The sequence below is a fragment of the Misgurnus anguillicaudatus genome, chromosome 13, assembly GCF_027580225.2.
Source record: "Misgurnus anguillicaudatus chromosome 13, ASM2758022v2, whole genome shotgun sequence".
Taxonomy (NCBI): domain Eukaryota; kingdom Metazoa; phylum Chordata; class Actinopteri; order Cypriniformes; family Cobitidae; genus Misgurnus; species Misgurnus anguillicaudatus.
In genome coordinates, this window is record NC_073349.2 from 18,277,444 (window position 1) to 18,295,263 (window position 17,820).

Sequence of the window (17,820 nt, forward strand, 5' to 3'; positions counted from 1 at the left end):
CCGTCTTACGCTGCTGTTGCTGCCGAACCGCATCAGCTCATTACCATTAAGTTAAGCTGATTTCAACTCTCCTCAATGCCCATAACGACCATAAAGCTTTGTTTATACTCGAAGCGTCCGCATGAGGACATTTGTGCGTGCACGAGACCCCATTTCGCGTGGAGGTGTGCATGGCAATTTTTGTAACTGCGCAAGCGGCTCCGCATCCGAAAATGAACAGGGAATTTTTTGAAAAAATGAGTTACTGCCAGAATCAGTATTATATCAGGTCAGTATTTAAAAGTAAATTCTTAATTTTACGCAAAATCCAATATCCGCTGTGTTATTCTGTCATCTTTTTTTCTCCCAAAACGCGATACACGCCACTCCTCCTTTTCTACAGAATGCAATAAATCCGCTCCACAGATTACAGTGCACCATTCTACACAATGTAAACAAACAATGGCGGCGCGTTGAGTACACGGAATCCTAGTTTTCCTCATCTACTTTGTACTTCGTGATCAACAAACAAACAAAAACAAAATAATACTTTAATAGCGATTCTCGGCTAAATTTTCGATTCCGGTTCTCAGGTAGGTTTTTATACTCGATTCTCGATTCAACTCAATGAATATAGATTAATACAAATACTATATTAATAAAAAAGAACAGTGAACAGCAGTTTACAAGTGGGTAATTAATAAAAAGAAATTAAAAGCAACAACACGTCTTGCTTGTGAAATCTAAAATGCTTCCATTCCTCCGTTCAATGTTTGCGTAAATAAATATGAAAAAAAATAGATTCTGCTCTGAGAATCGATTTTTAATCGACCACGTTTAAAAAAAAAACAGATTAAAGGCGGAGTCCATGATGATTGAAAGCCAATGTTGATATTTGAAATCACCTAAACAAACACGCCCCTACCCCAATAGAATCTGGACCTTCTGTTGATAGACTCGCTCCACACATACGCAACCCGGCATTTGATTTGATTTGATTGGCTATAAGTGTGTTTTGGTAGTCGGCCCGTCTCCTTTTCCAACGCGTTTTTCAAACATCGTGGACTCCGCCTTTAATCGAAGAATCAATTTTTTTGCCTAGCCCTAGCGACGACGTCAAGTAGCAATGACTATATGACTATATAAAGTGTTTTGATTAATGTCATTTATGTTTTTTTATCAATGTGTAGTACAACTGTTCAACTAAATGAATATAACATGGCAAAGATAAATGCACATTTATATAGGCTATTGATTCAATAGATTTATAGCATTTTGATAAAAAAACTTGTCATGAATTTATTGTATTTTGTGGAAAAAATAATCAGTTTTTATAATAAATCTCTGAAAATCAAGTTATGGATTTGAATTTTTTTATGTTTTTATAACCTAAAGATGCTATGTGAAAGTTTGTAACAGAAATAGTGGTTTTCATCTTGTCACTTTCTTGGTATAGAAAACACGCTTTACCGAAATTTGTCAAAATGGATTTATTCCATTTTGGAACCAAACTCTTCATATCTAGCTCTGATGTTACAAGCACCAGTGTTGTTTCAGCGAAATTCTACTATCCTCTTCTTTGTGTTTGTTTTTGACTCGATTGCTTGCGTCGCCCCCTGTTGTTTCAAAGAATAGTGCAACAGCGAGCACGTCGACTATAAACCCTCGTCTGTTTGAGCGTGCGGTTAGCGGAGACTCACGTTACAGACCAAGGCGCGAGTGTAAAGATAGCTTCATTGAAAAATGAATGACTTCCGGGCACTTTGACGCTGGTGGCGGTGTGAATGTGCAGTAAGGTTAGCTTTTCATTTCTAGTAAACGCATTAGAGTTTCTAGAAATTGTGTTAATCTTTGGAGATTATGTTGTTGGACAAAACGTGTAATTGTCAAACTTTTGTTAAACACATATCTTATTTGTGTGATAATCCAAAAGTCTATGGGAAAAATTTATGTTTTTTTTTGTGAGAGAACCAGTGTCCCGCTAACTTCCGGGTTGGCCTACAAAAATGTCATCCCTGCGGCACTCAATTAAATTATTACTACAATTAGCAAATGTAAAAGCTAAGAAGACACTGATTTCACTAAGCCAAGGGTATTCTTTAAAATGTAAATGTCTAAAGGGCGAAAACAAAAAACAGCCAAAATGCACTTTCTCTGATTAATTTTTAGCTTGAATCATAGGGCTTAATGAAATCACAAAAGTTTAAAGTTTTATGCTCAAATGCACTTCCAGCATATAAAGTGATTCCCAAAGATGAATATCTGGCCTAAAACCTGCTGGGGGCAATTCCTGACCAGATTGAGCATTTATCTGCTCCAGGGCTTCCCAACATGGCTGACTCGACAACAACTCACTCCTTTGGTGCTATATTACAGAATTGGATCATAGTGTACTTGATTTGGTATGATCTACAGAAAATGACTAATAAACACTGTAAAACTATTTATTTATTTATGCACATGAATAGTTAACAGAAATAACCATTAGATTAAAGGAATAGTCTACTCATTTTCAACATCAAAATATGTTATTACCTTAACTAAGAATTGTTGATACATCCCTCTATCATCTGTGTGCGTGCACGTAAGCGCTGGAGCGCGCTGCGACGCTTCGATAGCATTTAGCTTAGCCCCATTCATTCAATTGTACCATTTAGAGATAAAGTTAGAAGTGACCAAACACATCAACGTTTTTCCTATTTAAGACGAGTAGTTATACGAGCAAGTTTGGTGGTACAAAATAAAATGTAGCGCTTTTCTAAGCAGATTTAAAAGAGGAACTATATTTTATGGCGTAATAGCACTTTTGGGAGTACTTCGACTCGCCTGAAAAGTCCGCTCCCCTTCTCACTCTCATAATGGGAGAGGGAGGGTGTAACTGCGCCGAGTCGAAGTACTCCCAAAAGTGCCACCACGCCACAAAACACAGTTCCTCTTTTAAATCCGCTACGTTTAATTTTGTACCACCAAACTTGCTCATATAACTACTCGTCTTAAATAGGAAAAACGTTGTTGTGTTTGGTCACTTCTAACTTTATCTCTAAATGGTACCATTGAATGAATGGGGCTAAGCTAAATGCTATCGAAGCGTTGCAGCGCGCTCAAGCGCTTACGTGCACGCACACAGATGATAGAGGGATGTATCAACAATTCTTAGTTAAGGTAATAACATATTTTAATATTGAAAATGAGTAGACTATTCCTTTAACCATTATCAATTGATTAAAGATTATTATATATACACTTCCTGTAGAAAAGTCAGTGTTGAGGCAGAACATAATAAGAAACTTATAAACTTATAAGCAACTCTGTGGAATGTAGTTGAAATGCACACAAAAGGAGGTCGTGTAGATTTTAAGTGACCGAATATCTCGTGGACTACAGGTAAATTAATCTTTATGAAACGGAAAGAATATGACACTGTAAATCCGCTTGAATCTGCCTCAAAAACTGTGCTGCCCATAACCGTGCAAGGACGAGACTGGTAGGAGAGAGACCAATGACTGAAGGAGTAACAAGCTTCACTGGCAGGGATTGGCGAAAGGCTGTGCAAATGACAGCAGGGCTACAGACTGAGTCCATTTTTTGAGAATGTGCGAGTTAAAATTTGACGTGGTTGCATTTGCGTGAATGCATGGTAGAGCTGTGGAATATCATCATTTAATAGATGCATTGCGATGCTGATATGAAGCAATTATGCATTGATGCATAAAAACATAAAATTATACTATTTTGTTTTATTTTTAAATTTAAAAATGCTTTTGAGAAAAAAATCTCACTCTCTCTCTCGATGAGCAATGATAAAGCGGCATCTCATATACAGTATTTCTGAGTTAAAAGATTAAAACATTTTGCCAACATGAGGTCTTTACATCAGTGCAAAACCATTCAACTGCATGCATTGATTAATGTTGTTGTAATAAAAGTGTCCGACCAAATCACATGCTGGTGAAATCATTTGTACTACAATGTCTCAAATTCATCCTTGCGTATCCGTGACTGAGTGTGCTTTGAAAGCTGTGACAAACGAGAAAGTTTTCCAAGCCACTAAGAAAGTTGGTAGCAAAGTTGGTAAAACTTAGTCTGAAGCCCTGTAGTTGCCAGAGTACTTCAGTAGCAACAAACATGATATATAGTAGTCAACATTTAAAGTGGATCAAAAACATTCATCAAATTTGTCCTAAAACAAGAACGGCTATTGGATATTGGTTTTAAGAAAACTTTTAGGAAAGGTTTTGATCTACTTCAAATGTTGACTAGTGTATATGATATATGAAAGGGTTTTAAGGAGATAAACAATGTTAATAAAAAAAAGTCTGAAACTAGCTTTAAGAAAGGTTTAATGGTTTCTTTAGCTTTTTAGGCATCGGACTTTAAATTATCATCATATAATACACCATCCCAAATGTGAAGTAGTGCTGGGCAATATATTGGTTCAAATGATAAACTGGTTTGAATTACATGTCAACTTATTACTGTAAACAAAAGCTTGCATTGCTTGCTCCGCCTGCGGGGTCTTCAGATATGTCAACTGTCCTGAAACTGACATTGATGAGCTGCACTGCGAGATGAAATTAATCAGCATAAGGCGCTGCAAAGAGATGCTGCAAAAGATGCGAGACGCGAGTACAAAAGTCAAACTATGTGACTGTGGCAGCCCACCTTTATCTTATTTGTTACGCCACAGTTTCAAAACGAAAATATGTCAAGTAAAACAGATCTAATGTGCCAATACTGATGTCATCCAGTGCCATATTCTCAAAAAAAGCATGCACAAGTTACATGCACAAAATATTGTCAATCCGACTGAATTTAATTTGATTGAAGGTAACAACAATGCAGTTTACATGCACCCAAAACATTGCAATCTGACAAAAATGTTCGATTACATGTACATTGTATAAAATCTGAACTGAACGTCTGCAGAAGCGCACAGCCAAGGTTCCCAGATTCGCGTATCAAAATCATCCCTATGGACATTCAAAACTAGCCCAAAAGCATCCCAATGAATATTTACAGCTCAAATACCAATAACCAATGAAGGGAATCTCGTCGAGTTCACGCTTTATCTATGGATAAATGTACAAAGTTGAGTAGGAGAATATTCAGAAATTTTCTGAAATTCTAAATAATTCAAACATTTTCGGATATAGGCAATGAAAACACAATTTTCAAAATGCACGAAGCTATTTATTTGTTTAAGTAGCCTATTGTTATGAAAATACACCTGAATGCTGCAGAATGTACAGCATGTGTATAGCGCCCATTACCTTAATAATGCGTGGTGCCATTGCCTTGCTATTGCATGCTTCTGTGACGAGAATTATGTGAGACGTAAATAAGAGGTAAATATAAGACGTGAACTTGAGCACAAATGTTCTGCGCATGTGCACAATGTATTTTTGTATTCGACTGAGAAAATACTACGATTCACGTGTTTACATGCATACTTTTCTCCTGCTGATTGGATCACATATCGGACTACACCACCTCCTTCAATACGATCAAAATTTGCATCCGATTGACCCCAATCGTATTGATTTAGGTGTTTACATAAAGGCTTTTCAATACGATTGAGCCATAAACACGATTACAAATGGATTATTTGGTTGTATGTAAACGTTAGGGCTGGGTAAAAATATCGATTCATCAATGCATTGCAATTATTTGTTTCTCAATTCAATATCGATTCATCAAATCCTATGAATCGATTCAGCCCCCCCGGCCAGTGGCGGCGCTGTGGGCAACACTCTAGTGAGAGCATTCAGCCTTGTACAAGACGCGCTATATCAAAACAGAAAGATCAAAGATGGCAAACAGCAGCACTTCTTTCAAGCCTGCACCATCAACGTGATCAAACATTAGCAGAGGTGGAAAGAAACAAATTACATTTACTCACGTTACTGTAAATGAGTATTTTTTTGTGTACTTTTACTTTTTTGAGTAGTTTTTCAAATCTGTACTTTTACTTAAGTATGTTTTGTTTGAAGTATTGTACTTCGCTACATTTTAAATCATATCCGTTACAGAGTATTTTTTTTAAAGCAAGGTGATAAAGACGCGCAACGGATGATTGATGGGCGAGGGAACGCGCAAAAAGAACCATGGAGACGGACGAGACAGGCGCGCGCTAATGCAGACCCGCCTCAGTTCGAATCTTATGAAAGAAACCCCTGGTCATATTTAAGCGACCACTTTCCACTGACGCGAAGCGAGTGTTTTATTCCTATGAAGATTCATGCTCTCGAGTACGAAATTGCAGACCGGGTTTTAATGCTCATTTGCACGACGCGTTTTTAATACAATGCGCATTATTCATCGCAGTCTAGCAGCTTCGCGTCAAGTCAAACACAACTTCAGAACGTCCTCGAAAATGCGCAGCTCATGAGACATTGCAGAGAGAGAGAGAGAGAGAGAATAAAGGTCTGACATCAGGTACCCAGGTCAGGGACGCTAGAAGACAATAAACGTGTCAAAAGTATATAGACATGGCACTCATCTAATTATATGCTCATTTAAACTAGATATATAGTTTAATAAAATAATGTATGTTACCAGCAATACATCAATTACAACCTTACTATAGTTATTGTATTTACAAGCTGCTGACCACCTTCAAAAGTGCATAACTCACATGTAAAATCATTAAATAATTCCATAAATGTTTCTTAGTTTAAAAAAGCTTTTTATTTTAATTTTAACTTTTTGTTATTGCACTTTAATTGTAAAGATGTTCCTACAATTAAAAATAACTAGTTTGAGATTTATATTCCCTTGTCGTTTTTGAACTATACTAAAATCCTCCACCTCTCCCTGCTGTAAAAAAAAGTAACTTTTTAATGATTTACTTTTTACTTTTACTTGAGTAGATTTTTAGACCAGTAACTTTACTTTCACTTAAAGTAAAATATTTTAGTACTTTTTCAACCTCTGAACATTAGTAATACTACACACATTATTTAAAAATATACTCGGGTACTTAATTGCTTGTGTATTTACTTATTATTGAATCGATATCGAAGGAAGTAAATCAATATTGAATTGAATCGAATCGAATTGAATCGAAGCCTCAAGAATCGAAATCGAATCGAATTGTGAAATTGCTAACAATACCCAGCCCTAGTAAACGTACCTACTAAAAATGAACCACAAACTAAGCATTCATTTTAAAGTAAGAGGAAAATCCAGAAGTCTTATGGAAGGATCGTGATAATCTGTGAAACCACTAGAATGCTAAAAAACGTGGTATAGATTTTTGGGTAAACCACACAACACTACTGTGATGCTTGAAAGAAAATGAAAGGGTTATTGGGGTTAAATGAATAAAGCGAGAAAAGCTTGACAGACACCTGCAGCTAGTAAGATGTTTCCACTGAGACAATGACCACAAGCATAAATTCACAGCCAAAACAGGCACAGCTTAAAAGCAACCAGATCTCAACTAAACAGAAAATGTATGCGTGTTGAGGAACAAGGTTACAAACTCGATCTCAATACATGAACAATTTTTCAAGGAAGAATAGGTAAAATTTCTGTGGCTCAGACATGATTATAATTGTTAACAAAGGTAGATCTACTAAATATTTACTTGAATGGGGTGTTACCTTCTGCAAACTAACATTTTAAGTTCAACTATTGTGTCACAAAATGCAAATTAACTCCTCTCTGGATCGATGCTGTACATTTCCATGGAGATGAAAAGTTTTATAGGCTTCCTGTGGAACATTTACCAATAAACTCAACAAGCATATTTGAGAACATGTAAATGTAGCCATATTCGCACGGGATCAGTATTATCTGGGGACCTCATGTGATTAAGAAATTACCCCCCTACATCTGAATTTCGCGTGGCGCATTCACGCGGCATAAGTGACGCCAGTAATGATGTCAAGGCTTTGCATAACACCGTGTTCTAGCTACACGGGACGCCATGTTAATCAGAGTTTTTGTCTAAACAGCCGCAAAATTATCACATGACCTCGTTGTTTGGCGAAATATGTTAAGTCATTGGCGGTGGAATTTTGACATGGCCTATTTACACTGGATTAAGATCACAGACAACCACAATTATCACAAATGACTAAAGGTCACCAGGTAATACTAATCCCATGCGAATAGGGCTTTAGACAAGAAAAAAGACTAGAGCGGGCCTAATGGAGGTAATGATCTGTAATCAGTAACCATGGTTATGGACTGTTTCAGACACCTAGGTGATCACCAAGACCACTGAACACAAAGCTATCACATGTCATTATGAAAGCATGTGGCTTCAGTCCAAAGATCAAGGACTAAGCACCTGAGAAGTATCCTACTACATATGGCCACGACATGCTAATCAAGTATTTGTTATCAAGGTTATCAAGATAGTTAAACATAATCTGAAACTCCCAAGCTTGTGGGATTTTCAGCATCAACATGCTTATGGTGTAAAGGTGAATTGTGTCATTTTGTCCAACCAGTCACCAGTTTTCAAAGACTTGCCATCAAGTATTCGATTGGTGGACAGCAACCTCAAACCACTGGTTGACCAAATGTTATTGGTCAAGCTGGTCAGGATGCTCTGATAAATATTTGGAAGCTCCACAGAGTTCACACGTTCAAAGAAAATCAACTTAAGAATGTCTTTAGTTGGGCTGGGTCAAAGTATTTTAAAGTTTCAAATGAATGCCTGACCACCAAACCCTTAAAAGTGCAACACTGCAGGTCAAGTACAAGAAGTCACGAAAACATTTGACACTAAATAACTTCCCTGCATAAAATATGCTAATGAGATCTTTTGAAACGTACCTGCCGCTGCCACTGCTGCTGGTGCTGCTGACTGAATCAGAGCTGGAGGAGCGACTGCGGGATCCTGAGCCGCTGTGGGAACGCGCCGGCCGTGCGGCCTGACTCGCCAGCCTCTGCGGTGATGGATTGTGTGATTGTGAAGAGTGTGGTGAACCACTTCGACTGTGGTGGTATGTCCTTTCTCCTCGTCTCCCTCTTTCATCTCTGTATAAATCCCGATGGACCACACTGGCCAAAGTGAAAGATTCCCTCGCACGGGGCTCGTACCGAGTCTCTGTAGTCTCAAAACGACTGGGGCTTCGACTTCGTGAACCATAGTAGACTATAGCTCCTGGTGTTGACGCTCCACTTCCTACTCCTGCGGCAGCGCTGACGCTGCCACCAGCACTGCTGCTTCCCGTGACGCTCCCACCGCCCCCTGCGCTGGCCCCGGAGGAGCTCCCTCCAATGCTGCCACTGGCAGAACTGCCACTTCCACTGGCTCCACTGAGGGCCCGGTCCCTTGAGTCTCTGTAATAATCAGTCTCATAGTGGCGTGGGCGATCAAAACTACTGCTGTTGGTGCTGCGTTCATGGTGTCCATAGGCACTGTGATCGTAAGAGCGCTCCCGACTGTCTGTCGTCCTACAGGATAAGGAAAGGAATGAAGGATGGCAAAGAAAAAAATGGAAAGAATGAAACAAATGTTATTTTTCTTAGGTGGTTTCCTGATAGAGATGAGTATCAAGTGACATGCGTTAAAGAGGTGAATTATTCAAAACAACTGCAGGTGCATGTTGGAAAGTTATCCTCTTAGATCATTCTATTTATTGTAGTGCTTAATACAAATACTGACACCATGTAAAACAACTTAAGAGTTCACTGTAAAAAAAACTTAAGCATTTATTGTATATCTGCTTGTTTTTGTCTTTGCTGTAATTTGTGTTTATATTTTGCATTTTCATATTTGAATAAAGAAGAAATATGCATGACAAAAGTCATGCATGCCACGGTCAGTCACATTCCAAGTTACACAGGGTAGAAAAATGTATTAAAGATTAATGTGTTTAAAAGAAAAAGCTTTTAGTGATTTTCATAATACATTCACATTTATGCATTTGGCAGATGCTTTTATCCAAAGCGATTTAATGTGCATTACAAGCTGTGCATTTTATTAGTATGTACATTTCCTGGGATTGAACAGGAAATTGACATTTTGTGCAGCTAAATTGAGGTTTGTTTGCGTGAGAAATTGCAACTACATATCCACTGCAGAAATGTTTTATTACTATAGACGGTTTGATCGGATGCACGTGCATTGTTGCGTTTAAGCATCTGAACAGAGGTTAACTTCCGGTCTCTGTTTGTTTAATGGTATGGCTAGTGGTTTAACTGGACTCTGGAAGAAATACCAAAAATATATGTTTTGGTTTCCTAAAGATAGCGATCATGGATCACTGCTACGTCAAGGGAAGTTTGGCAGCCAATCTCTAGTTAACATTGTATACATTTATTTTACGCAGTAACGTTAGCTCAGTGTATTTGATATTTACTTTGCTTGTTATCAGAAATAAACTACTCAAAAGGACTATTGTTTAGTGATTCTTTGGAAGTTTACCGGTAGTCACGTTTGTTCCACGAAAGCTGTTTGTTTATGTTGTTACTGCTGAAACCAGTTTAGTTTCAATTTGTTTAGTTTAGTTACGAATTTGTTGTCTAAAACAACCTACTTTCTATGATTGATTGACATGACGCATTATGCTTCAAGAATGGTGAATCTTTCTAAAAAGATCAAAAGGTCTGTAACATTCTACATTCATAAGTATTCTGTTTTTAAAAAGATAAATGTTTTATCAAAAGCAATTATTTCATTTCGCAAAACTTCAATACTCTTTAGACTGCAACAAATATTAAAAAAGCAGAAAATCATGATTTAACAGATAAAAAACACATATAACCATAATAACATATTATTTTTAATATAGACACCAATGCCTAACTGTGAACTGTTCATTTGCTTTGATGTACAGTTTCCTAGCAACACAGTAACTGTTATTAATGTACCAGCTATATAAGAATATTGATTATTTTAGAATAGCTTCTCTGTTTCTATAGTAAGGTTTTAGGGAGGTCGCACACCGGGCACAACCAAAAAATTCCTGACAAAGCTGTGACTTTGTACACTGCACAAATCCCTGTCACGCCACATACATAGTTTAACATTAAATAACATCATATTTGTCCAAAGTCGTTAACGATTAACATAGATTTTATTTCCAGATGCAAAACATGCATTAGCAGCCTGTCTAAATGTCGGTTTACACCAGATGAAAGTTGAATGATTTGCATGACTAGATTACATACAAAGTCAATGCAATGACGCAATATGGGCGACGTGTTTGCCGCGAAAACATGCGCTATTCGCCTCAAAAATATTTAACTAGAGCGAATAATTTGCATGACACGAGGTTAAATCCCGCGAGTAATCTAGAGTGAGTAACGCAATGCCCCACGTTTGGTGTGTACGTAGCATAAGCTTACACTATTGAATGTGCATGTGCACTGAGTCATACCTGCGAGCTGTCGAACACGCGTCGTGGCATTACTCAACCGTTATGCGACCCCCTTTAGAGATTTAACTACTATATTTATTGTATTTAAAGACTTAAGATATGGTCACACTGCACTTTTTGTTCCACAGACTTTACTTCTTACGCGCAAATACGTCAGACCAATAATGCAAGATAAATAAAATCACATTTCACGGGATTCCAAAGTACAAGTATGTTGGACTATGATCTGTGAATTCGTATCACGTGAAGGCATGTGATCAATATGTCAGTGAGTGTGACCTTTTCAGGTGGAGGAAAAATGGAAAACAATACACAATTATATTTTGTACAAAAATAATAAAAGCAACCATAATGGTGCAAGCACATCAGGATAAATTTTGTGTGAATAAAAAAAACTACACGAGATAACATATCCGGTTGTTGCAAGGGTATGCTTAAAAATTGTGCAAATCTAGTAAGATCGTGGCTTTAGCTATTTCGTAATGCTCATTTTACAATTTTTTTGTAAACCTCTCTAAAACAATTTATTTTATTAACTGTATTAATTTATTTTTTTAAATAAACATACATTTCTGTCATTTTAATACAGTAGATGTATTGCTAGAATAAGTCTTTGTTAGTCAATAATAGTAGTAAAAATAGTATTCATATATCAGTAAATCTGACCTATTGTTCTTCAATGAGCTGTTATTATTATTATTATTATTATTATTATTATCATCATTATACCACTTGGTTTTTATTAGAAAAGAATGCTTTGGTTTAGTGAAAGCCAGCTGTGTAACTTGACTGTGATCAACCTTTAAAGTACATATATTTCATTCCTGTCATTTTCACAAGAACTGACAAACAGTGGTGACACATTGCATCACAACACTCCAAGCTCATTTGCCATCTCCTCCAAATCCATAGAGGTGTTTTCTGATTGGCCAACTTTTCTCTATTCTTTAATAATCCTTTTAACCTTTTTCTTGAAACCTTATTCAAATTATTCACCTAGTTGAGCAGAGAGGCAAAAAGCCAGGGAGTGTGAAAGAAAGTGAGTATCAGGAAAAGGAGAGCAAAGTGAGGTAAAAATGTTCAAATGCCAACAAGCTACTATAAAACAGCCTGTTTTAACGGCTACATCTGTTAGTGGGAGATGGAAAAGACAGGGGATCATACTAGGGGTTAGAGAACAGCTAATATACACATGGCAGAACATACCAACCTTTTAAGACAGCGGTAACCCGACCTACAATTCCAAATACAATTTAGGGAGACAGAACTTTGTGAGCAAAAAAGGGGGTTAAAAATGTAGAATGTAAAAATGGTAAGAAAAAAATCAACGAAGTAATCCTTATTTTTCAGGATCCAACATAATAGTTCAGCCAAAAAGAATCCATGAATCTTAAAAAAAATTACGTTGTTATCTGGGAAAAGCATACGGAGGTAATAGTTAGGAGGGAGGATGTCCAGTTCAAGTCCAATACAAGAATTCCCATACAGGTCAAAAAACAGTATGAAGATTTAAGTCCAAAAACGTAATAAATCCACAGCATTGTTTCTCTTCACAGCATCATTTCTGTTCTTCATTTAGAAGTCCTTTGAAACAAATTCTCTCTCTCGATATTTGAAGAACTGCAAAAAGCTTTTCATGGTGCCTTTGAGCTACTAAATCCCTCTTCTCGGCGTAGATAAAAAAAATCTCTGGTGCTTTATTTTGAATCCTACAGTACAACCACATTCTTTAGGATGTTGAAAAGACGTTTCCAGACGTGCCACCAAAACAAAGTAACAATGTTCTAACTGTTGTGAGTAATCCAAGTCATCTCTGGAAATATGGGAGTTGTCTTCTTGTTTTACAAATCCCACTGGAATCTTGACTGATGTCTGGAAGAAGATCAATAATCCACTGGCACAGGAATAGTCCATGAGCAGAAAGGTTCCAATTTTTGTTGCGTCTCTTCTTGACAGCACTGTATCCATAGTCTTTCTAGATCCAGTATGGGGCTTTGTAATCCAATGGGATTTTTAACATCCAAGTTGAATAATATTCAGCCCCACAACAGCAATACCTCCATGCTTTAATTTGTTGATCCAAAAAAACAGTACACTTTTCCAAATTAGAACGTATATTACTATAAATCCATTCTTTTATTATTTGGAGTTTTAAAAAAGGCAAAAATGAACTTAAATGGTTTAGAAATAAGAAATGAATAAATAAATAGATTTGCTCACTGTGTTTCTGTCACATTCTACCATGTTGATCAATGGCCAAAGTACCCCATGTAATTACCAGCAAAACCCTAACACCATGCATAATCCCAAAAAACAGCAAGGTAGGTATAGAATATCCTTGTATAGGTAGTATTAATCCAGTTTGATTAGGAATCCAGAGAATATCATCCAGAGGTTTCCAGATCACGGAAAGAATGAACTGTTCCTAAACCACCCATTTCAATAATCCAATTACCAATAAATGTGTCTTAATTCAACACTGCAATGCTGTTAAAATAACAGAGCAAAACCACATTTGGTAAGGCATTAATCCACCTTGGGCGTACAGTACTCCAGAATAAGGCAATCCCAGGTACGGTCACGGTCACCGATTCTCTCTGGCTTCCAGAAATCCCAGAATATTCTGATATCCATAACATCTTCGCTGCGATATCCAACTCAAGAGACATACGGCTCAGAGAGAATCCCCATATGCAGAGGCACGCTAAGCTCTACGTAATTATGCATTTCTGTGCACGTTCACCATGTTTTTGCAAACTTGTTTTACACGGTGAGTGATGACACACCTCAACTATCAAAGTGTGATGCATAAATTACTACCCTGCAGAGTGTTAACTTAATTTCCCTCATGTCCCCCGCCCGCAAAACAATAAATTAGCCCAATTAATGACGGAAATAATCGGGAGGGAGAGATGAGTAACAAGAAACGAATGGTCCCCCTGCCTTCAGAAAAACTATGTCCACTTACCCGTCTAGTCTGCGTTCAAAGCGTCCCTCTCTGCTGTGAAGTGACACAGGGGGCCCATACACAGGGCCCCCCGCCCCCCTTGTGAACCCTGAAACATCCCGCCCACGAGTGGCTATGGACAGGCTATCATCCAGGCCTCGAGCTGCACTGGGAATAGTTCCTGGTTCATTGTAATCGGTGCGTAGGTCCCTGTCTCCCATCTTGTTGATGGAATTATGAGCTTTCTGAGCACTTTTAATGTCCACAAAATCCACAAAGGCAGCAACTCCACCCTCCGATCCACGTTTTGGAAGGACCTTGACACTCTCCACACGTCCATATCTATTAAGAAAAAGGCAAACACATTTTTTTATAAATGATTGGTTGCCAATGCAAATGCATTACATGATACTTTCAGTCAATTATACTTGTATGAAAACACATCATGCGTACTGGGAATCTGCAAAGGCAGGATTATGACAAGAGTGGTCTGTTTTTGGTGGACCACAGAATTGCAAACAACAAATGAACCAATACGGCTCGTATTATCTTTTTCCAGTGTGATTCAAGCGTGTGCGTGTGATAATACAGCCACCAAGCAACTTGACTACAATCAAGCAAGCAAGCATCACGTGTGAAATGACATGGTGATACGTTATAAGTGATAATATTTGCTCTGTACCTTATCATGCCATGTTTGCTGATTTCACTATTGAAAAGCTCATGACATATATGGAGCATATAATCACATGCATACTAGGTATGCATCTAGTATCGGATTTTACAGCTTTAAAAACAGTTATTAACTGATTGTGATATCATTATTTACGGAACAATGTTTTATTATTATTATTATTTCAGCCATGCTTTATTTTTGTCATTATACAACAAGGCATGGCCCGGTTACCGGTTTCAAGGTATACCAAGGTTTTAAACAGTCAAGGTTTCAAAACCACTAAAATGTTCTGTGATACCGTCTCCAAGGTATAAGCTGTGCCAAATTCATTAAATCATTAAGTCATGTGATTGATTTGATTTTTACATTTAAACAAGTTCAGTATTTTACACTTAAAGCCCTGTTTTCAGATTGAAATTTCAACATATGCGGCTGCCCCGAGAATTTTCGGGTGTTTGTCGTTTCACCTCCCACATCTACAATGGGTGTATAGGTGCACTGGAACAATCCTTCCTAAAATGCATTAAACTTTCATTTACAAAGACGTGAAACTCACTGAATGGTCAGGGATGTTCACTGACATGCTCACACAAAAACCGCTACAAAAGATGCACTCCAACAGGTTTTAGCGTAGTTTTGTCCAACTCCATTGACTTGAGGTACGGTATTACTCCGCGCCGGGACTTTGTTTGTATTCTTGCAATTGGCAAAGGTGGATTATCGCCACCAACTGGGCTGGAGTGTCTATTATTTAAGCTCTCAGCAGAAGAATGTACGGGTGTGAGGCGTTTGGAAAAATAGGTCCACAAGTTTACAACGAATGCTAAAACACCTGTTGGAAAGCATCTTTTGCAGCGATTTTTTTGTGTCAGCATATCAGTGAACACCCCTGACCACTCGGTGAGTTTCACGTCTTTGTAAACAAACGTTTAATGCATTTTAGGAAGGATTGTTCCAGTGCACCTATACACCAATTGTAGAGGTGGGAGTTGATACAACAAACCCCCGAAAATTCTCGGGGCAGCCGCATATGTCGAAATTTCAGTCAAAACCGTTCTATTTCATCATAAACAATTTGAAAAAAGAACTTTAAGTGTAAAATACCAAACTTGTCCTTTAATATACATTACGAAAATGTTATATCTTTTTTGAAAGCATATTATAATTTAAAGGCTTTATTTTTACATGGCATTTGAAAATAAGACATTTTAGGGTTGCAATGGCAATACCGCAACACCGTGAAACCGTGTTATTTTTGCTAAAGGTTATCATACTGCCAAAATCTTATACCGGCTCTGTGCAGTTTAATAACAAACTACCAGTGTGTTATACTATTAGTCATAGTTTTTAATTGTTATATAGATTTCTTCTCAGTCGTTATGCCACATTGATCAAAATTGGGCCTATAAACATCGGCAGCACATAAATCGACGTGGGTCTAACTAATGCATTTATCTTCTGTCAATGTTTGAACTGTCGATATAAATGATATCCAATACATGACAGGCTTACCGATGGCTAAAATAACACTCGGTAGGCATCAGTGAAAATATGAAAATGAGGAAAAAAACAATAGGCATTGAATGGGTGCAGCTCACCCCACCGCTGTGTGCTGTGCTGTAGGTGAGCAGCTGCCTGACACACCAGTTCTCACACTCACTGTTACACACAATCACCGTCGCCATTTTACAAACCTATTCACACTGCTTATTCATTCCGCATCTTCAATAAGCACCTCTGCTGCACTGACCTGAGCTTTCAGTCACTGTAACCACATCATTCTCCCGCGCAAATGGATACAGATATAAACAGAAGATACATATATAACGTAATAAACCCTGCGTGCATTAGTAATATCTCGTAAGCTTGATTAATTAAAGCGTTTCGATTTCGTTCTTCCGAAAATGCCAAATCTAAACAAACATTTGAACAAGAGTGCATTTGAACAAAAGGCAAAGCGAACGATAAAAATGACCCGTTTTATATGTATACGTTTTCAGTTGGTTAAAATTTTATTTAATAATTGCTTTGCAAATAGCTCTTTTCTCAAGCATAGGCGTTAAGGTCTAGCCTTCATAAACTACAGCCTGTCAGTGGAGCATGGATATCTCCATCGTAAAACTAGCTACAAAAGTATAACATATTATAAACGAACGTGAGATCTGAGTTCGACTGCATCTGCTTTCCTCAAATAGTTGTTTTATAAATATAAATAAATAGATAGATAAATAAATAAATAAATATTCCAGTTAATTACAGATGCCCTAACCGATCAAAACAAATGCACATCATTTAGTTTCACCACCTTTCATCTAAACCCAAGTAACAGCTTCTGAATGAATTTAAGCCATGCAGGTCAAATTTGGGGGAAAAAATACACCCCCACATATGTTGTTGGTAATGCTGGACTTACAGCAAGTAAAGAGGCGAGATGAGAAATGGATCATGGATGACGAGTTTTAATGCTTACACTCAACGTAACGTTATAGTTGCCAGAATGTGCAAAAAGGACAGCCATACACCAGTGTACAGTACACAAGTATATTCCCCTCTATATACAAACCTTCGAGTGACAACTTAAAAGTCACACTGGTGAGGACAGACAAGTTTTTGCCACATGTTCACACATTAACAATAATTTGAAAACTGCTCGTGAAAATGGTCATGTAACAATAAGACGTTGTATTGAAAGTGCCCCTAAGCTTCCATTGTCTTACTTGACGGTCACAGCTTGCCTGACATACATGACATTTGAGCCGAGAAGGTTCAAAACAACACCCACCAAAGCTTCACAGTAATGCCTTCAGTAGTAGACACAATTTAGCTCATTCAACTTGCTCGCAGTGTTTTTAGCCATCGAGCAACACACAGTACTTGCT

At 37.6% G+C, this 17,820-nt stretch overlaps 1 protein-coding gene across 3 annotated transcripts in view; it reads right to left on the reverse strand.

The window, feature by feature from the left end:
* Positions 1-17,820, reverse strand: part of spen (spen family transcriptional repressor) — a 35,158-nt gene that overhangs the window by 16,643 nt on the left and 695 nt on the right. For 2 of the 3 annotated variants that reach the window (XM_055188974.2, XM_055188973.2), the window contains exons 2-3: positions 14,287-14,607; positions 8,767-9,390 (exon numbers count right to left, since the gene is read on the reverse strand). In XM_055188974.2, the coding sequence (XP_055044949.2) occupies positions 8,767-9,390; positions 14,287-14,607 (945 nt within the window). The other variant, XM_055188975.2, reaches the window with a different exon arrangement.